Source organism: Felis catus, chromosome A1 (assembly GCF_018350175.1).
Source record: "Felis catus isolate Fca126 chromosome A1, F.catus_Fca126_mat1.0, whole genome shotgun sequence".
NCBI classification, from domain to species: Eukaryota; Metazoa; Chordata; class Mammalia; order Carnivora; family Felidae; genus Felis; species Felis catus.
The window spans coordinates 46,348,791-46,371,626 of record NC_058368.1 but is presented as its reverse complement, the minus strand read 5'-3'; the positions used below and the strand labels follow the sequence as shown (position 1 = coordinate 46,371,626).

The 22,836-nt window shown below is 33.5% G+C and overlaps 1 protein-coding gene across 2 annotated transcripts in view; it reads left to right on the top strand.

The window, feature by feature from the left end:
* Positions 1-22,836, top strand: part of DACH1 (dachshund family transcription factor 1) — a 432,209-nt gene that overhangs the window by 279,894 nt on the left and 129,479 nt on the right. For both annotated transcript variants that reach the window (XM_045054180.1, XM_045054176.1), the window contains exon 4: positions 18,834-19,006. In XM_045054180.1, the coding sequence (XP_044910115.1) occupies positions 18,834-19,006 (173 nt within the window). The remainder of the gene's footprint in view (positions 1-18,833; positions 19,007-22,836) is intronic.

Here is a 22,836-nt window from a genome sequence, read left to right as displayed (position 1 = left end):
TGACCTGAGCAAAACCAAGAGTCAGACAAGAGTCATCCAGATGCCCTTGATTTTTAGAACCTGTGTTCAGAAACCTTGATCTATTTACGACAAGTTTTCTCCAGAGTTTTCATGAAAAATGCTTGTAGTCAGTGATGGTAGTGAGGAGAATGAAGAAGTTTCAAATGAGAATCTTGTGAATCAATATGACAGTCTCAGGAAGGTTGACAATGAAGATGAGTGAAAACTTATTTTCAAAGTCTCTGTTGATTTTTAAATGATTATTATTTATCTCTATCTTTATCTTTTCTTGTTTTTGTAAATAAAAGTTTAGTTCTGTCAGATGTTTTTGGTAAAATTTTTGTATGCATCTCACTCATTCAGGTAGCATTTAGGGAGAGTAGTCTCACCAGTAGACTGGTGAATTCCAAAGAGAGTATGAACACATAGTCATGAATTTTATTCTGAACTGTATAGCAAATGATGGAGCTAAGATTCAGGTCTATAGCCCAACCAATGAGGCCAGTTTCTATATTTATCTATCAAACTTTAATTATTTGGAACTGAGAAATATAGTCCAACAAACACATATTGAACATGTATTATGCACAAAGAATTCCCATCTCTCTAGTCAAAGCAAGGTTTAACTTCATTAAGACATTTCTCCTCTCTAAATATTTTAAAACACAGGTACGACTTTAATGCTAAAACACAAGAGAACCATTTTCCTTTGACCCTCTTCCTAGATTCATGTAGGAATATGGCATTGAGTGATATTAAAGTTTCGTGTGTGTTTATAAAAGGTTTTCTTTCTGTTTTTGATATGAGATGTTTAAAGTGTACTGTGTAGCTTGTGAACCCAAGAATACTTTATGTATTTTAATCTGAAGAACAGCCATAATGTTTTTTTTTAATATTAATTTGCACCTCTTTAGATTTCCACAGAGGACATTTCTAAAATTTATGTGTAGCATAAACACTTCTTTTAGTTAATTGTAGAAGTTTAACACTGACTATATTTACAGCCCCGTAGGTATAGTTGAAAATTTACATATTAAACAGAGATGCTCTCTGGCATGGTTTAAGAAAATGATCTGTGTTCTTAATTACACCTTTAGCATAAATGTGTGAATGTCATTTACTGAAATGTAAAGAAGAAATCTATGATGATGAAGATAATGATGATGATAATATAAAACATTAATTATATTAAGTTGGCAAATTTTGTGGTTTTTTTTAGTATATGATCAATTTATATTTAATGAGACTATGAGTTGAAGTTTATTTCAATATGATGAAAATTCTAGACTTATAATTAGTTTCATAGCTATTTTATGTCTTTTAGGTGAATGAAAACTTCCATCTCAATGAATTTCAAAGCTAAATTTCCAAACTAAATTAAGGAAGTATGTAACTATGTTTATACTTTTCATAGTAATTGATTTTATTCCTAGAGTCAAATACTGATTTCTAGTATACAGAATGAGTGCATCATTTGACTTAATGAAAATGAGTTGGTTGTTCATTTACTACGTGTGACAAAATTACATTTCCCTATTTTTAATGTTTTTAAATGTTTATTTATTTTTGAGAGAGCAAACAGGAAAGGGGCAGAGAGAGACGGAGATACAGAATCTGAAGCAGGCTTCGGGCTCTGAGCTGTCGGCACAGAGCCCAGCGCAGGGCCCGAACCCACAAACCACAAGATCATTACCTGAGCCGAAGTCGGACGCTTAACTGTCCAAGCCACCACGCGCCCCAACGTTTCCTATTTTTAAAAGACAGTCTATCAAAAGCTGTTAAGAGAGAATCTCCTACGATATTTCAAGCATAAGAATAATAATTATCAATATTTCCCAATTAATATTTGTCCTTTCCTTAAGCAGTTTTAAAGATACTTAAAACATAGTCCAAAATTAGAGTTGACAATTGCAAATACAAACCAACCAACACAGTAATAAAATCAATACTTACATTTCCCTTGAGGCCACTACTTACTGTTTGCCGCACCATTTCCTTAATGGAATGGCAGTTATGTTTGCAGAAACCTTGTAACTACCATTTTTATGTTTTAACTAAAAGCAGCTTTCTTGAAGAAGTATGATAAAGAAATTCTTGAGCTGCTGTTAAAAATTGTCATAACCATTTAATAGTTAATAGGAGTGCAGAGAAAGCAACCTTTCTCTTTAAAATCTTTTCCAGATAAACATTGTAGCCTTTCATACGAGGTGCTGTTTTTCTGATAATGGCAATATGTCTTTTATGTGTTCATTATGATGGACATTGACTTCATATTTAAACATCTCGCTACACTTAAACAACTCACCCAGTTTAAATGGACATATACAATTACTAGGGTGCTTTTCATTTCGGGCTGATTTTGAAAGTGTACTGTCAAAAATGTAAAAACTGGAGGGAAGTAAGGGAAATTAGCAGTTTTACTCTGCATATTAAGATTAATTTCAAAATCTAATTGACAAAATGTCTTACTAGCTATTCAGTTGGTTTTTCTTCTTATTGTTTTGACGGGATAGTAGTTTCCCTTTTTTAGTCATTATTTTGCATTTCTTATGAAATTATCTAATATTGATATAGCATTTTAATGCCAATTCTTTTAACAGATTTACATTTTTATAGGCTTCAATCTAAGTTAGAAATTAATTTATCTCCACATTTGCTTCTGATCTTTTTCTTAAAGACAATAATAGTCTAAGAATCATTCAGGATGGAACAGTGCATTTTACCTGCCAGAGGAATTTATGCATGGTCAAACTTTGTTTTTGAGAGTAATTGTACAAACGAAAATAGAGAAGTCGCGTGAACAGAATTCATGGCCCTTCTTAGAGACCACGTTTTGAAACAGGATATTGAAAATGAAGTCCATTGGCCAGCTTCGGTGTTTTTCCATGATGATGTCAGCAGCTGTGTCGCGTGATAAAGCTGCAATATTTTCATGACAAAGAAAAATTCATATCCACATCTTTAATAAATGAAGGAGAAAAAAAAAACAACCTCGTCCATACTGGATTCATATATTCCCATCAGAACCTTTGTAGCGTCTCTCAACTGTAAATATTGAGAGTAAGATCAGAATGAAAGGGGTGTTGCATCAAAATTAATCGCTGAAGTTATTACTTACGGTGTCACTTGTTTCCCATATTCAGGCTTTCCACACAAAGCTTTGAAGAGCCCTACAGGACCAACCAAATGTAATTGATACAGAATCATTGCCACACAACAGCTGCACTAACAGGGTGCTGCAGCTTTTACTTTAATCTACCTTTCTTTCTGAGAGTTTATTATGTTTTTGAATTTATTCTTTTGTAGATCCGGGAGCTATCTTTTTTATGGAAATTAATCTTTTTAGAAGATTTGTACTCTCTTTTTCAAACACTAATACATTCATTCAAGTATCCTATTATTCAGAACCAGCTGGCTTTTATCTGGTGATATTTACTTCAAAAAGCCAAGTTAAATGGTATCATAGATTAATTCTCAGGGCACAGGAAAGCTTTTTTAGAGAAAAACATGATTTGGTAATTACTTGAAATATCATAATAAAAATCACAGAAAATGTCAAAAATGTATTGTGTAATCTGTCCTAATAGGAAGCTTCAAGAAGTTGTTTCATTAGAAATGTGGTATTCTGAGTCCCTCGTAAGTTTTCATTTCAGTCAAACATGATATAACTCGAAAGTTTGCTTTGGGTTCTAATAAACTGTATTATGAATTTTAGGTTTATATTGTTTGTTCACACAAAGCAGTGAAACTTCAAAAGGGACATTATCCACTGCTATCTCTTACATAAATCAAACTGGAAATAAGACACATTTTACAATTCAATTTAAGATCCCACTGAGACAATAATGTTGCAAGCTGTGCATTTTGCAAAGTAATATAGTAATGTCTAGTTTGCATTTTTGAAAAACCAAATTAATCACACTTTATTGAATATGTTGGAGCAAACCTAAAATTCATCTATTATTAAAAACTTGTGCAACAAACACAAACTATATTTTATACATAAAGGACAAACTCATTTATTCATTAGGATAAAACACTTGGAGTTTGCATTTTGTAACTATGAAAGAAATGACATTTGCTTATGGGGGCTGTTTTGAATTTTTAAAAGCAGTCTATACATAGTAAGCTGTTTGAAAATTCATCTTAGCATATTAAATTATATCAAGTTTCGAGGCATTCAGATGATAATAGAAGTTAACTCGAAAACTTTGGGGGTAAGAAAACAAAAATTGTTAAAGTAAATGATATACTTTAAAAAGACATCTCATATGAATCAGAGTATCGCTTTGTGTCTTACTTTACATGTGCGCACCTTAACATAATATAAACTTTTTCTGGTTTTGATGAGAAAAATAAAACCCTCCCCAGGCAAAATAAAAGCTTATCATGTCCTACAATTTTATCAGCCTAAAGAAAGTAAGTAATTTTTGTATGCGTTCATTTGGATAAACAGTTCCAATAAGACATTATGTGTAGTCTTGGGAATCAAATTTTTGTGGCATCATCTAGATATTATTGCCTACGTGATGTATATTATATATGGATATTTTTGAGGAAGTGTAGTAAGTCTAAGCACTGTGAATAGTGAGGAAAAGCGAAGGAGAGCAAAAATATTGGCTAAGTTTGGATGTTTATTTTACTGGTGTCTATTTTTCAATGTCAGGGTAGTAAATACTGTTTTGCTCTCTGCTTACATATCTAATATTCTGTATGATAACCGTTATTTGAAGTGCTACAGAACAGTAATATACACTCTGCCCAGAATAGAAATAGCAATATTAAAACACATTTCCAGATTTAATTTTTCAATAAAATATTAAAGCCAAACTTGTCCTATCTCATAAACCTTATTATCAAATCATGAATTTGGTGGAATATTTCCTTCTTGCCTTGTCTAATTGTGTCACTCAGGGAGGGTCGAAAAAGGTCTATCAACTTTGAACCTACTGACAATTCTCCTGCTTTTCTGTTAAGAACCTACCTTGCTGACTCATATCCACTGGTGAGCTGTGTCCTATGTCACGAAAGAGCAATTTGTATGTCTTCACGGGAAGACTTCCATACAAGACACACATGGTTTTCCTTTTATTGGGGAAAAATATTGGGTGCATATATAAGAGGAATTGGTTTAAAAGCCACAGGGTTCAGATATAGGGAAGAGTATGCAGTTATGTCCTCACTCAGCATAACTGTTTTTTCATGTCTGGCTCTGGAAACCAATTTGTTCCTCAATCATCATCTTAGGAAACTCTAATGATAGAGAACACAAGATTTTTTTTTCCTATTTTATCAATTTTCCAGTGGCATGAAATATGAGAATCAGGATTCCTGCCCTGGTCACATCAATGTCATGTAGTAGATGACAGAACCTGCAATGATTATTCCTGATGATGAGTTCCTTCTCCTCCTTCTGACCATCTGATACATTGCTTTAATCATATCTCTCCCCTGCCTAAGATGATGACCAAACTCATCATCCTGACATCTGAGAACTTTCATAATCTGGCCCTAGCCTACCTAATTCTTTCTGACTTCTGATGCTTTCCTAATATGTACTTTCTCCTCCATCAGTGGAGCGACCAGCTGTCATCCAGACCCACCATTTATGTTTGCTGTGCCTTCTTGAACAGCCCAGGCAATTCTCTCAACTCGATGTGTTCTGTTGCGAAGTAGAAAGGATTTAGGTCCAAGGATCAGGCAGTAAATGTACTCCAAATCCTGCTCTTTTCCGAAAGAGTTATATGGCCTCCTGAGTTTCATTTAATCATTCAGAACCCCAGTTTCCTCTGCTGCAAAATGAGAGGATTGTGCTTGATGGTGAAGTCTTCTCAGCAAGGTCTTTCCGGGGTGCTCTCCTAACACACATGCTTACATGTGCACACATACATCACATACATTCTTTCAATCTTCTGTGATCGGGATCTCATTTAACCTGCAGTGTCACTTTATTTATTTATCTGCTCGTTGTTTTCTCTATCTGCCTCCCAACTAGAATATAAACTCCAGGAAGATACAGATTTTTAACTGCTTGCTTTACTGCTCTAGTCCTGGTGCTCACAACACTGCCTGATACACAATAGATGTTTGATATATGTTAAAAAAGGTAATGAATGATTTCGGTGTCCACTTTGTGCCCCAACAACTCTATGTATATTCAACTCTATTCAAATATATACATAAACATGAATTATATATGTATAGTGGTGTTTTAAATATAATTGCTTGCTCCTTGTCCTGTACACTAACATTCTTGACCTCAAGTTCGCTTTGTGTGATTATATATTGATATTTTAAAAAGTTATTTGTGTTTTCTGTCCTATTTCTATTTTTTTTTCTATTTGATGTGGTTACATCGTATTCTTAATAGTCTGCTGGTTTTGTCCTGTTTCCTCTCCAAGATTTTTAATATGCAGTATTAACTTGACTTTTGGATAAACAAGAACATGAAATCTTTTTCAAGGCCAGAACTTAAACATATATTAATATTAGCCTGAGCAAATTCACATGAGAATATTTTCAAAAATTATTTTCACAGTAAGTAGAAATTTGACACATTTAAAAATAAGCATTCTATTCTAAAACTCTTAATACTTTTTTGGATTTATTAAATTTAAAATAGATGATACATAAATATACAAAAAAGTCCCCCATCGTGTTATACACATAAGCCATTAAACAATAAGTTATTTTTGAATTTTTGTTTATCGATGTATACATATCAGAATTATAATTCTTTGAGAACATGATTCAAATACATGATAAGGTACAAAATATGTTCAAGAGATTTCTTTGCAAAATCCAGCTTTTTACAAGAAATCTCATAGAACAAAATTTCAGGATTTACCAAGGAGGAAAAACACTTTCTGTACAGACCATTTAAACTAAAGGAAGATCTTGAGGTATTTAATTTGTTTTGAAAAATTGCGTTTTAGCCTACTAACTGAAGTCTTAAATAGCTATTTAATATAAGTTATTTTAATTAAGAGCAACATTTAACAAGGTGTATTTACCCAGGTGTTAGGCCAGGTACATCTAAATGACAGCACCTGTGTGCTGTTGACAGTGGTTCTAACATTCCCTGTGTAATGATGTGAGAGAACATGTGTGGTAGAACAGAGAAAAATTAGAAATAGTGAAATATTTTAATATTGGAGGGGATAATGAAATTATTTAAGACAAATTTGGGGATCACAAAGGAAAATAACAGATAATAATATTTTTCTTTAATAAAGGGTCTTTTCTACAATTAGATCACTATTTGTTATTCAATAATAAGGATCCCTCCCTCGATGATAATTTTTTAATAGAGGTCTCTTTACTCTGAAAACATGTGAAATACAATATCTTTAGTACAGATAAAGACAATTTGTATAGATATTGCTTTTATAAGTTTAAGACTTTTGAAAATTCTGATTTTTCTATTTGATCACCTTAGAAAAGATGGCAATTTCCACATTCATTATTTCTTTTAACAAGGCATGCATCTTTTTAGCATTGATGTTGGGAAAATTTTATTGAAGAAAAATGATTAAAATGATTTTTTCCAATACTACAGTGTGTGCATGTGTGTGTGTTTGTGTGTGTGTGTTAAATGAACATAAAACCCATGTTAACACTCAATTCTGACACTGAATCATTGTGTGACCTTAGGTTGGTTGCATTCTCCTTATATTTTTCATTGGTCACACTATGGTTATAATAGTTACAGTAGATATTTTTTAAATAAAAAATGAATAAGGATGTTTAAGTTTTACTTTCTATTGACCTAAGAGTGTTGATATTATCAGAAAATCAATCCTCATTTCAAAACACATTTTGTAACCATTTATCTTATTCTAATTCACATTGTGACACCAATCTAAAAGCATATGCATTTATTCTTGGGAGAAAAATGAATGCTTATATTTAATTCCCAAATTGGAGTTAAAAGTGTGGAAATGAAATTATCCACATTAATGCTAATCATCTTAAGTATTTTTTTCATTGCTAGCAACTGAAATTATAGTGGTCATTTTGACCTTGAAAATCACCTGTTATGTCTGCCTATGAAAAACTGATGAAAAGTGCTTTGAATTGTATGTCTTCACTACATATAATAAAAGCTATGGAAAGAATGATTTGGTTTCATATAAACAGTAGCTTTCAACAGGCCTGCCATCTGCATGTAATCTCACCACTATAATATAATATTATTTCAATGGTCCTTCAAATGTGCTGAGTTATTTGTGATATGTAGTCTTTTGATTTAAAGCTGCCTCTCTCCTTAATGTTCTTAGGGGGACCTTGTAATTGTTGGATATTCTAATTATTTATCGTATTACAAATTGGGCGAATGGCATCTTTTCAAGCTATGCTTAGCTGTGTCTATTTGTGTTTTTTGTTTGTTTGTCCCGGTTCAGTCTGTTTACCTAAATAGTGGTTAGGATTGTTAAATCTTTACATCTAGTCATAATGTCCTACATTCATTCATTCAGTATTAATTAAGGACCCAAGATCTCTCAGTAATTCATGTTGATTTTCTTATTAAAAAGAATATTATAGTTTAGAAGTAAGTGGAGAGACCTGAATATTATGGACATTGGTACTCTTTTGTGCTAAGAATTTATTTTAAGAGTCATATACCAATATTTGCTTGGTCCTGCTCAGTTTCTTGGGCTTCTTTTTCTTCTACTTGTTTTATTTTTAAATCATTCATCTGGCTTATTTGGGGTTTATTATGTGGCTTACAGTACAAATACACTTTTAGTAGAAGTATCTTTATACTTTCTATGCCCTCTCCAAGCATCACAGCTTAATCTCCTACCTACAAGTCAAAGACATCCACATCTTCCTCACTGAGTATCTGCTTTTCTTCCAAATTTCAGTTCCGTATTTCTCACTGCTTATTGTCAATCTTTATTTGACTGTTCCTGAAGCATTTCGTATTTAGTATGTCCAAAATCGAACTAATTCTTCATTTATTTTTAAATCAGATCTTCCTCATTAGGTGACTAAAATTTTGGATTGCATGTTCAGAATTCCAGAATCTAAATCCTGGGGTAAATTAAATCAACCTTTATAACAGTAATGTGGATCTACCTCAGAGTTTCCAAAGATTCATTGGATAGTATGTATAAAACCTTATTACCGCAGTGCCTAACACATTGAAAGTAGACAATACATGTTAGATATCATCATCATCATTATCATCATCACTCCTTAATAATATCTCCACACATCCTGTTAGTCTAGATACTCAGATCATCTTTCACATTTTATTCTCTTCATCCCCATTTGTATCCAAATGATTACCCAGTTCTGTCAAGCTTATTTTCAGAATACCAAACCTATGTCTTCTTCTTCATCTTCTCTTTCATTCCAGTCAAAGATAAAATTATGTACATATGTTTATATTTGTATCTCTCTCTCCCACACTGTAAGCTGGTCAAGAACAATGGCCATAGCTTAGCATTTTTAAAATCCACATTGAAGTTTCCCTCATGTGAAGGTAAAAATTGGTCTGAGAATTGCAGTTTTCAACTCAAGAACTGAGAGTTATTCCTACTCTGTTAAATGCTGGGGATACAATGATGAACAAAAGCTACATAGGTCTGCCCACGTGGTGCTTACATTAAGACAAGAAGTGTTGGGTCTTTCCTTAATAACAGTGGGAAACAACTGAAGTCCTCTAAGCAGGGGAATGATAGTGTCAGATTTGTACTTAAAAGTAATGATGATATAGAAGTAGAGATAAATGACGTAGATGAAATCAACAGGACATGAAATGGAATTGGTCATTTGTGGCACACAGAGAAGAGGAGATAAAGATGATCCCTAGGTTTCTGGCTTATAAACTAGCTGGTGATGTCATTCTTTAAGGCTAACTAGGTTTGGGGAGAAGATAATTTAAGATGTAGATCCATACAGATAGAGAAATATCGAGATGATTTCCACGAGTATGCCATGCTACCTACGGGGGTTTTATGCTTTTTGGAAAATTTAATAGCAATTTGGCTCAAGTGAGAAAATTTTTCAATTTCAACATAAATCATTTAAAACTGAAAACACTGTATAAAACAATGGAAATGAAAACTGATTTCAACTGACCATGAACAACACTTATGCATGAACATAAAATTGTTAATATTATATACCACGACGTTGATTACACTACTAACAGTATATAAAGTATATTAACTTGAAATTTTATTTGATGTAATTGTAAATCTATAGGGAAATTACAATATCCTTAGAGAGGAGAATTTCTAGTTCATTTGTTTGCCTAATGGAAAAATAATTTGATGAGTTAAAGTGGGAAAAGGTAGAAATTCATTGACATTGGCAGTGAGAAAGGTTAAAAGATGCAGTTAAACTGGATACATTATACCCAACTGCTTTATTTTGAAGAATTTCATGAATACATTTTAGATTGGAAAGCTTACATGTTTTTAGTATTGTTATTTCTATACTGTCCATAATAGCTAGTGTTATAGTTTAGCTGTAGAAATTAACCAATCTGTTGCAATATGATTTCCACTAAATAGAGACATTTGGCTCTTGCTTCCAACCATTTTATAGTCCATATCAACAAAACACCTAAATATTTAATCCATACAAATTGGATATAAAATTTGGCTACTATTTCTTTCCTCGAGTCCTATGTAACTAATTACTCTAAGTCTGCTTTTGTTTTGTTTTGTTTAGGGAATCGATTTTACCTGGTTAACACTTAGAGCATGGTGCTAATGAATCCAAAGAAAACAGCAGCATCAAAAAGCAAAGTGTTTTCTGATATAATTATCTCTGTCTTCTCCACATAAAGTATTTAACCTTTTATCTTTATAGTAATGGCCTTCCTTCTTTTATTTCAAGTTGTATCAAAACTTTCTGGATTTTGGTATGAAATCAGGGAAAATACATACAGTATTGAATTCTGTATACAACAATTCATTCTAATAATTTTTATGAATTTAAGGTCAAGGCTTTTAAAATGTAAGCCATTGTGTATCGTAAGTTACCTAATGCTGTTCTGGTTTTCCATGATTCCTCAAAGATTTTCAGGATAATTGTTTTTTATATGTCTCCCTCTTCTTTAAGGATCCTCTTATGTATTCCATTTGATACTAGTGACTTGAACTTCAGCTCTGATTTTACAATTTGTTTCTTATTCTTTTTAGTTCAATAATCATTAGCGATGGTGAAGAATATTCAACTACAAAAAATAAGTGGCTCTGATTCTAGTATTTTATACGTCACTTTGTATAGCTTGTTAACTTATGCCACTTTCAACAGCTTTGCAGAATATGCAAGGAAATAGAAATGTCTCCACTTGGTGAAGAAATCTGGCTATAGGCATTGTTCTGATGAGTCCAGGGACTTTAATAGCACCAATGTTATATTATCATCAATATATATGTATATGTATATATATCTATATGTTATATTATCATCAATATATATGTGTATATATATAGAATATATATATGTATATACATAGAATATATATACATGTATATATATGTCAAAAAGATATATAATGTGTCAAAATAGCTCTGCTCTCAAAAGAAAACATCACAGGTAAAATAGAAGCCTTCTTGTAAGAGTTTTAAATTTCTTTTTTTTTTTAATTTTTTTTTTCAACGTTTATTTATTTTTGGGACAGAGAGAGACAGAGCATGAACGGGGGAGGGGCAGAGAGAGAGGGAGACACAGAATCGGAAACAGGCTCCAGGCTCTCAGAGCCCGACGCGGGGCTCGAACTCACGGACCGCGAGATCGTGACCTGGCTGAAGTTGGACGCTTAACCGACTGCGCCACCCAGGCGCCCCAAGAGTTTTAAATTTCTAATGGACAAATATTTAACACTCAGGTAACAGAGAGTAAAGTTGAATGATAGATAACTAAAGAAAATATATCTAAATATTGCTGGGAGAGTAACATGTTTACTTAAATGACTCCTATTTAATGGTAGTGAGATAGTTAGAATTTATGGAAATACTATTCTTTCCCTCTAAGGAAAAAAAGTAAGTTGATGTTAGAACATAAGCTAAGCAGGATTGGTTACATAACAGCCAACCAGATTTGTTTTTCCCCAGCGGTTCCAAATCAAACATGAGATGTGTACGTATACAAATTTTAGACTCTGGAAATGTCCTGCTCTGTGGGTGTTATTTTGCAATACCAGCCAGGAGGCATTTGTGGTGTTTTCTTTGCTGAGGCACTGCACTGAAACTGGATGTTTTTTATTTTATTTTATTTTATTTTATTTTATTTTATTTTATTTTATTTTATTTTATTTTATTTTACTTTATTTTATTTTATTTGCTTTGTTGTTTTGTTTTGTTTTTTAATTGTGACCCTAATTAATTGTTCCCGTAAAATATGACTTCCTCTCCATTCTAAAATAAAGTAATTTGATGAAGTTGAACCAAAACACCAAAAGATTTCAGTGTTTATATATGCTAACGTAAATCAACTCAGATCATTATCCAGAAGAAAAAAGATTTAAAAGGATTACATTACATTAACTCAGGAGAGAACTGTGTCTCCTGTTTATGCAAAACACTAGGAGTACTGTTGACATTTTATATTTCATTTTTAAGGTGAAAAAGCAAGTAACTTGTATATTCTCACTTACCTTTGAAATAACAACTAAACATCTGTAGTGTCTGTGACTAGTATTTGCTTTCACTGAATAGTCTTGTTTCCATTGTTAAGGTAGTGTTGACATCCTTCTAAGTGGTCTCCAATGGTATGTAGTAAATGCCTGCTCTTGCCATCATTTTCATTGTAAACGAATCTTGACAATGTCAGGTTCCCGTCACAGTCTATCAGTGTCACTCACTAAGCGGTGGTGTGACCGTTAGTCCCTTTGAGATTTCCTTCTTTATCAGGGTCAGCCTGTGGGAAGATCTGAATGAATAGTTACATGTTACCTAAGTATAAAGGGTAATAACATTTACATGTACTTTTACTATTTTAATGCATGGTAGTTGAAAGACATTCTTTTTTTACAGGTCACTTTAGTTTTGTGTTTGACATATATTCTATCTAAAATTCATAAAAATACACTATGGCGTTCCTTTTTGGAATCTATTCCTCATTACATATATGCAGGGTTGAATAATAAATATGATTATCGGGGCTAGGATATTTGGTGCCACTCATACACATAACCAAGTTTGTGTTTTGTTGTGTTTTTTTTTAAATTAAACAGTAATAATATCCTTTCCCAAAGCATTTTACATTTTCTTTTCTACTTAAAAATTGTGTCCCACAAAACAAGGTGATCTTTCTTTGCCAATGATTATCTACGCATTTAATCCTTCTTTAATTATTTTTTCATGGTAATCTTTTTTTTTCGCACCTCTGTCTCAATTGATAATTGTTTCAGTTGATTTGCAAAATAACATTCCAAATGCTGAGGATTCACATTTCTTTCCTTTATTTCAGTTTACTCACAAGAATCAATTACTAAAATTTTATTTATACTCTAGCCATATTTATTGTTGGTTCTATTGAATATACCATGTCACCAGATATTCAGTAGAATTTTTCCTGTGGTCCCACACAAGAACAAAAGGTACCAGGTACCCCTCATTTTAAAGAAAGTAAAAAGCAGCTGCTACGTATCAATAGCACCTGAACCAGCCTATCTTAACTATCATCCAGGCCCCACAAATATCCTCCTGCCTCATTATAAGAGAGTATGACCGTAGAGAGAGGGGTTTGAAGAAATCCTTGCAGTGAAGAGACAGCATCTACTGGGAGGGCTGTGACTCAGTGATCCCTTTTTGAGAGCGTTTCCACACCACCAGTTGAAGGGAGGCTTTCCAAGTTTACAGGTGCCTTCCCCTTATTTCAGAGCTGGGTTTCTATTTTGGTGTGAACTGCTGATCTGTTTTCTGTATATATTTGAGCAGGGGGATAAGGAATTGATAGGTGGCAGGCTAGAGAGTGGACATCATCGGAACAAGACGACCCACACCAAGAGAAGGACCTTATTGGTAAGCGGCAGTGGCAGTTTGGGGAGTTTAGAAGAGCGGGAAGCTGAAGATTTCCATTGTTAGCGACTTGTGCTTCTAGGAAGTTCCTCTGGAAGGGACCCTCTTAAAGGATCAGGCATGACTTAGTAGGAGATACTTAGCATTTAGGCACCTGCCATGTGGAAGATGTAAGTGGCTGATAGGCATAGTCGTAGAAGCAGAGAGAACTTGAGGTGGAACTGGTTGAGTCGGAGACCTTTATCCTACTATCCAGGAGAAGGAGAGAAGGAGGATGGATGAAAAACTATCCAAGCCATTGTCTTCCAGGCCACCTAGGTTCTTAGGGATGGCCAGTGCTGATAGAGATGGAGAAACAGAGATGAGCGTTAACTAGAATGGATTTTTTAATACTCAAGGTTATTAAGGGGCAGAAAAGGGAGCCTTGGCAAAATGTGTTTGAAGGCACAAATTAGAGGAAAAAGAAAGCCATTTAATACTTGTAACTCAGCAGTTCTGAATGTCCCATAATCTGACTACCTTTAGAGTAGGGATAGCTTTCAAAATTTAAGGGTTTCTCCCCAAAGCAGTATATTTCTGCATTTAAAACTTGGTCCATCATAAGATACGTATCACAGAATAAGACAAAATATAAACTGGAGCAAGCCAAGAAAAGTAGTCTGAGCTTGTAAAAAGACGGAGATAGTGCATCCAGCTGTTTGCTTTTTTTCAGAACGTATAGCTATGTTTTAATGTTGGGGTGGGAAGCGTGTAAGATTGCAGAGAAAGTTCCATACCCAGTCTTTACAAATTCACGTTTCAGTTACACTAGATCTTAAGATCACTCTGCTTGTCCCTGAAGAATACACATCTTTTTACACAAAGGAAAACTAAACACACAATCGCTTTTTGTATTTAAGTTCCAGATATTTGTACATTTTTATTGATAAATTCTTAATATGTGTATATTAGGCAGGTGTATATGTGTATATGTGTAATATGTGTATATAGGCAGGTAAGTGAATTGTTTCAGATACTATAGAATGCAAAATTAATAGTTTTTAAGCTAGAGACAGAATTGGTAATCAGGTATTTTATTTCAACTTCCTTTCTTACATTTATGTACCCGCTTACCTCTGGCTGTGTGTGTTGCAAGACTCCATTTGTTAATTTTCACTCCACCAAAATCATGGCATAGCATTAATAGCGGGCCTTCATTGTGCTTGTGGTTACGCTTCTTAATTTAAGCATATAGCAGCCGCCTGTTGTGTTCTACCTGCAGCTGAACCTACGTAAGCAGCTGTCTAGCCTGACACTGTTCCTGCGCTTCTCCACAATCTGTGTGTAAGACTAGGTATGGGAAATCTCTTTCCCTTCAGTTCCTTCCTCCCGACATTAAAATATGAATACAAATGTCAAGTAATCAACAGTTGGATCCACTGAGTCTTTTCATGAACCCATGACCATTTTCCTTTGCTTAAACCATCTTATAATTTTATTGTGTTTTATGAGTTTTTACATACATGCCTTGACAACCTATGATAGTATATGTTCTTTGGGGACCTGAAGGCTATATCAACTTCACCTTGTTCTTCCACTGTAAAGTCAAGAAACAGTTTGATTCAATAAGAATGGGGAAAGAGAGATGCATCAGGTATTTTTTTTGTTTGTTTCTAACTCTCCTTACCAAATATTAGAATTTCCTATATATTTTATCTTCTGTCTCTTGCAAGATTTCCTGTGGTCACAGTAGTAAACGTTAATTTTAAAGGTATACAAGTGTGTATATATATATGTTTGCATGTAGGCATAGTACATATATACTGGCTTATATCACTAAACATATTGGCTTAAACCAAAGCACTTGAAATCATACATTTAATAACTATGGGTATGTCTTGTTCTGAAATGGCCTATTTTCAATTCTTATTTATTCATGCTAATAGGAAAAGGATGTTATAAATAATGCAGAAATCACTTACAGCTGACTTAGTTATATATTGTATATTTTTCATCAGACTTAGTTTCTTAATTGTTTGCTCTATTTATTACCCAAATGAGCTAACATCATGAGTATTTAACAAATGATGATTGGTGGAGATGGCTAGGAGCATTTTATGTAGTGGGAAAATCCAATCTAGTGTTATCAACTTGCTATGGAAAATTCACATGTGGATGATTGATATTTACCCTCACACAAGGGACTAATACCCTGTGATGCAAAAGAGATGTGAAAATAGATAGTATTTTGTCTATAATCTGCTTCAGAATGATTCAGTCAGAAGTTTGGCTTAATATTTTATACCTTGATAATGTGAAAAAAATAGTCACAGTGCTTCTCCACTATGAGAGTAAAACTGAAATATATTTGGAAAAATGACTTTTTCCAATGTATTAACTGGCAATCAGAATTCAAATAAAAGGAGAAATTGGTTCAAGTGAACAGAGAAACAAAAGTAGATAATAGATATAAGCAGAACTCAAACTGAATTTAAAATAATGAATGTGAGTATTTTTCTGTACTCAGTCCATCAATTATCTTCAAATAAGCAACATACTATGAAAATGTAATGCTTGCATTTATTGGTATTTTAAATGAAATGTGTAGGGAAAATTATCCATTAATTATAAATTCCCTATCCAGTTTTCATTTTCAAATAACATTTATTCCAAAGTGTTATTTCTATACCAATTGTCAGTGATTATGCCTCAACACTTGTTTTAAATGATACTATAAAAAGTAAACATTTAAAGAAAAAATTTGCACATACCTCGATAAAGGCATTGTGGAGTCGAATTTTTATCATGTTTCACCATCAAATATTTTCTTGACACCATACGTTTGAAAAATTCACATACTTACAGTTTTTGCATGTTTGACTAGGACCTTCGTATAAGCATCAAAAAGGGTGTGAGTAGAGAAATAAAGTAGATCCATTTGTGAATATGGAAGTGAACTTTTATATCATAGTGTAGGAACAAGCTGGAGAAATTTCTTTTATGTGAGTCATTTCTGGATGAAGCTATAAACTTTTTTTTAGCCAAAAGCTGTCATGGTTTCTTGTAAAATAATAAAGATAATAAAGATATCCACTTTAATTGATTCTTTTCATTGTTTAATAAAATTGCTTTGTTTGATTGCTGAAGAATTTGAATTGAGTTTTCATTACCCACTTCTGAACAATTTACTCTAAGATTCAGACAGTATTGAGCTAATGAGTTTGAATTTATATTGAACCTTAACTGTCTTCATGAAGTAAATGGAAAAAAATCATGGCAGTAACTAAGTATTCTTCATTAAAAACTATGTCATAGAGATTTTACAATGAAGCTTTTAATGGAGCTAAAGCATTTAAATTGGAGTTTTACCAACTTTGCTGTTTCTAAGTATATTATATGAAAATATTATTTCTTTTCCTTTTTTAAGAAATGAAAACTCATTAAGCTGACAGGGACATTACAAAAATTTTCTTCAAGGGGGTTGTTTGTATATTCAACAGATTCAGTAAATAAGTTAGTGTTAATTTAATTGGGGAACATGTCTAAATTGAAATTATTCATAAATACCTTCTAAGGTGTATCCTATTAAGGTGTTTAAAAATCTACTGAAATCCAAAACATGGCCTCATTATTAAAATGAAAGCTCTCAAATGTACTGTTTTTACTTTGACACTATATTGCCATAATCATCAACTTTTGTTTCTTTGTAGTTGAATAAAGGTGATATATTTATTGAGGCACACATATTTAATATATTGCTTTGACATTATTAACCTTTGTAAAGTGATCTTTTAGGCTCTTTGTGCTGTGTCTAAATGAGTTGGGCATTTAATAATTCCATGTTTAGGATTTGTGGTGGAATTAAGTGAGGAACTTTAACTCTGAATGGTGGCTAGAATATCATTTAATACAAGAATAACTACAACTACCAGTGGGCTTCACTTCTAAGAAGTAATTAATTCTCTAGGTATATAAAAGAGACCATTTTATCTTAATTTGGTTATTCAAACTAGATTAGACTCAAAAAGTGAGATAAATATTGTAGAATTTTTTTTAATTGAGGAACTATATAAGAAAAAGAAAAACAAAAAAAATATATGGTTTAGGGGAAATTTACTTACTTGAGGTTATTTTCCAAGAAATCACTTGGCCAACTCGAAATGTGATATACTTTTTAAAACCTCATTTCAAATAAACTATTAGAAGATTTGGAATAATATTGCATCCAAATTGCTTATGTGCATTCCCCACAAGTAGCTGTGATGGTTCTTGGGATAAGCAAACACTGTCCTCTTGCCCATCACAGAGATCTCAGGCTTCTGTTACCCACCCCCACATGCCTGGAACTAATAGCCTTCCACTTAGGCAACCTCTCCACCATCTCAAGCAGAGCCACCTTCTGCCAAATTCTATAATGGTATTTTTTGGTACTAAAAATGGCAGTTGCCCACAAAAAAATATCCAATCATTATATTGTAAAATGTAGGACATAACGAAGAGATACTACATTTAGATAACTGATTGTGATATGTTAAATAAAACCCTCATATTTTAAGCAAGAATTAGAATGATCAGAAGAATAATGCAGCAACGAATTGACCATTTGTATTGAACGCATGGAGCATGGTGACGTGATAAAACATGGCACCGAACTGGTTAGCTTCAAAGCTAGTTTCCCTGAGTGGTGAGTGGGTATTGTTGCATATAAAGAGGACAAATATCTTTCCTTTGGCAATCATTATTAGAACGTTTTTTAATGCTTTAATTTTCAATGATTTATGCCCTTTACCATTTTCATAAATGAGATAACACTACGTTTCATAGTTTTATTTGAACAGAGCAATGATGAGACCTGTGCATTTTTTATAGGACTGGAACTTCCTTTTATGATGATGCCCCACCCTCTAATTCCCGTCAGCCTACCTCCAGCGTCTGTCACCATGGCAATGAGCCAGATGAACCATCTCAGCACCATTGCAAATATGGCGGCAGCAGCTCACGTTCAGAGTCCCCCTTCCAGAGTTGAGACGTCTGTTATTAAGGTAATTGTTTTCTTACGTGACTGTTTTGGCTTATGCCAAACATCGTCTTAGGCCACTACCTCTAAGTCTATTTTTTTATTCCACAAGTAATTCTAAATTCGAAACAGATGATAGTAAATAAATTGTGAGAAAAATCACTTACAGTAGTTAGAACCAGGTAGAGCCAGGGTTACAGTATTAGACAGATTAGGCTAATCTTAAGTTCCGTATTGTATCTGTTGTTTTAAGTTTATTTATTTATTTGAGAGAGAAAAAGTAGAAGCAGGGGAGGGTGCAGAGAGAAAGAGGAATGGAGAGAGAATCCCAAACAGGCTCCATGGGCAGAGCCTGATGCAGGGCTTGATCTTATGTCTGTGAGATCATGATCTGAGCCAAAATCAGAGTGAGGCACTTAACCAACTAAGCCATCCAGGGGTCCTTGTCTTTATCTATTAAGAGAGAGATGGATGTAGGAAATTAATTGATATATTTCAAATTCAATAAATATATGACTGTGTGCATGAATGCATGCATGTCAATGTATGTGTGTGGGGGTTTATGAGCTTTAAGGTATAGGAAATAGTTGCTGATTTGTTGTTAAATTATGGTTCTGCCATGTTGCCTTGAGCATGTGACTCAATCTTTCTGATTCTATTCTAAATATAAAAAGTAGGGAATACAGTATAGGTGTAAACACTAAACAAAATAATAAAATTGAATGCTTTTTATAAATTCAAAAATACACTATATGTGAAGATAACACTATTATACAAAGATCACATGTGTGTGTATATATGCACAATTCTCTCTCTTTTCCCCTTGTGTGGGAGGGTATGTGTATACCCTTAAATGTGTATGCATATACCTTTAATTTATTTTATAATATGTACTTAAACAAAATTCCTTTAAATGAATTGTCAGAATACATTATTAATTTTTAAATTAAGTAAAAGATACTAATGCTTATCCTTATATGAGATAATCATTACCTCTTTCTTCTGAATATGATACAGTTGAGTTAAGGAGGCCTCTGGAGTATGCCTTACATAAAAAGTCCTGTTAACAATTCTTATTCATTGCTGGTAGGTATACAAAATGCTATAGCCATTTTGGGAGGCAGTTTTATGGTTTCTTACACAGCTAAACATACTTCTACCACAGGATTATGTATTTTGCCAGCTCCTTGGGATTTACTCAAACAAGTAGAAGAGTTATGTCTACGCAAAAACTTGCACATGGATATTTATAGCAGTTTTTTTTTTAATAATTGCCCAAACTTGGAAGCAACCAAGATGTTTTCAGTAGGTGAAAGGATTAAAAAGAAGTGGTATATCCATATGTTATGACTTTGCTAAATTAACATTTGTTAAGTGGAACATAGGGATGACTGATGGTGAGCCACGGTCCAACACAAACTGTAAGAAAAATTGAAATAGAAAACCTTATTACTCACGAGTTCTGGTGGAAATACCTCAGGGTATATACCTTGAAGGACCACATGGGGAGGTCAAGGTGGAGTACAGAGAGAACAAGGCAGGATCTGGGACAGATGCCTGTGTCAGGGCCCAACAGTAGAATGCTTCGAGGTTCCCAGGCTAGGGCTAGACTGGGCAATTAAAACCAGAAGAGCATAGTTTTGGTGAGCTCCAGCGGGCTCGTATGTAGGAGGAGACCTTTATTCACAAGTGCTGTTGAAGAAGTCCTATTAAGGGCTTACATGCTTACATTTACTTGTGATTCTGTGGCTGTTATCTAGGGCATGTGCTTGCAAGAGGGGGCTTTTGTCAGTTAAGGTCCCTCCAGGACAGTTGGCCAAACAAAATGGATGCCTAGGCATCAATACTATTGGAGTAGCTTAACTAAACGCTTGACACCATATAATGGAATATTATTCACAACTAAAAAGAAATGAATTATCAAGTCATGAAAAGACATGGAGGAAACTTAAATGTATACTGGTAAGTGAAAGAAGCCAGGCTGAAAAGGCTACACACTGTATGATTCCAAGTGAATGACCTTTTAGAAAAGGCAAAACTATGGAGATACTAAAAAGATCAGTGGTTGCCAAGGAGTGGGGCAGGGATGAATAGGGAGAGTACAAAGAATTTTTAGGGCAGTGAAAATGCTCCGTGTTATACCAAAATGATAGGTAATGTCATACATTTTTTTTAAAAGGCCATGTTACTACTTATACATTGTATAAGTATACAATGTATATATACATTGTATACATACTTATACATTACTATTATACATTGAATAATATGCTAATACCAATTTTTCTTATAACAATGGCTCTATAAGCAAAAATGTATACTAGTCCCTCACCATTTTCTGAAGTATCCTCACCAGGAAAAAAATATATGTATCACAGAAAACCGAGATCAACTTCTTAAAAATCTTCAGCTGAGAAAATGCCAATGAATGCTACATTGTCATCAGCCAGGAACCAAGAAGATAACTTTTAAAAATTCCTCTTTATTCGGAGTGACTTTCAGAGGGTTCCTTTGTTACCAAAGGATTTGTTAATCAAGATGTCACTGCATACTTCCATTTATGACCATTTTTGGTAATAGTTATTACTGAGAATTCAACATTCTCATTGCTTCACTCACTGAAGTGACCTAGAGGGAGATTTTGGCTGAAGAAAAAAGGCTAAGTGTTCCTATCATTGTACTCGATAGCTATTTTAAAAAAATGAAAAGGTACTAAGGATTAGTTATAGGATGTGATTACTCTCATTTTTTGAAAAAGTTAGTAATTATTACTATAGAGAATCGTCCTCATAATAATAATTATATAATTTTCACTCTCAAAACTGGGAATTTTGTAGTTCCTCATTTAGACAAGATATGGAATCGTAGTTAAAGTAAAACTATGGCAGAAGAACAGATTTTAGCAGTTTAAAAATCATAATGGGTGACTTAGTTATTAACTGTAGATAATTTGGACATCAGCTGGTAGCTTACATATGTCTGGATCCAGAAGACTCTAATTACATCAGAAAACTTGATTTATTTTATCTTTTAAATACACACATATTTTTTAAATAGTGTATGTTGTATCCAATGTTAATCAGAATACTTAAGTAGAGAAACTTCCTTTACTAAATCTTTGGTTGTCAACATTTAGGTAAGTAGGAGGAAGCAGTTGGGTTTCCTCTGGAAGGCACCTTTAGAAAACAGTCTAGATTATTGAAAAGTCAGCAACATTCCTTTGGTTTCTTAAATTAAGGTCAGGAATGGAGAGGAGGGAGACAGGGAGAAAGGAAGGAAATATGCAAAAAGGTAATAAAAAAAAGTGACAAAGCCCTGTGTCTTGAACTGTGTGCCAACACCTCCTACAATATAGTGATAGCCCATTTTCTAGTCTCTCGGGGCAAATATTTTCAGAAACTTGGCTATGGATAGGTTAAAGGAAATCCTGGGCTTTTGAAAGCAGTGGTGATATAAATGGTGATAATAGCTGAATAAGAAACAATGGCTCTAATTAAGAATGATTAGAGAAAATAAAAGCTGATGGTTTTAAAAATTATTATTTATCACTAATAATACAAGCTGGTAGTTTTAACTGCACACATCAAAGTGACGCTCCATTGGCCATCGTGGAAGTGTGGAAGGACCCATTGCCCCATTTCGTTGCAGGCTGGCCACCTATATATTTTTAAATTTGATGTTAAAGATCATAGAGACTAACCATATTTCAAGAAAAGCATAAGATAATTCTAACAATTTTTGGTAAAAAAAAACAAAAAAACAAAAAAAAAACTAGACCTGAGAGAATTCGAGAGTACAGCCTCGGAGGATGAGGGTAAGGAATAGGTTCTTTATAGAATTCCAAATATTAGGGAA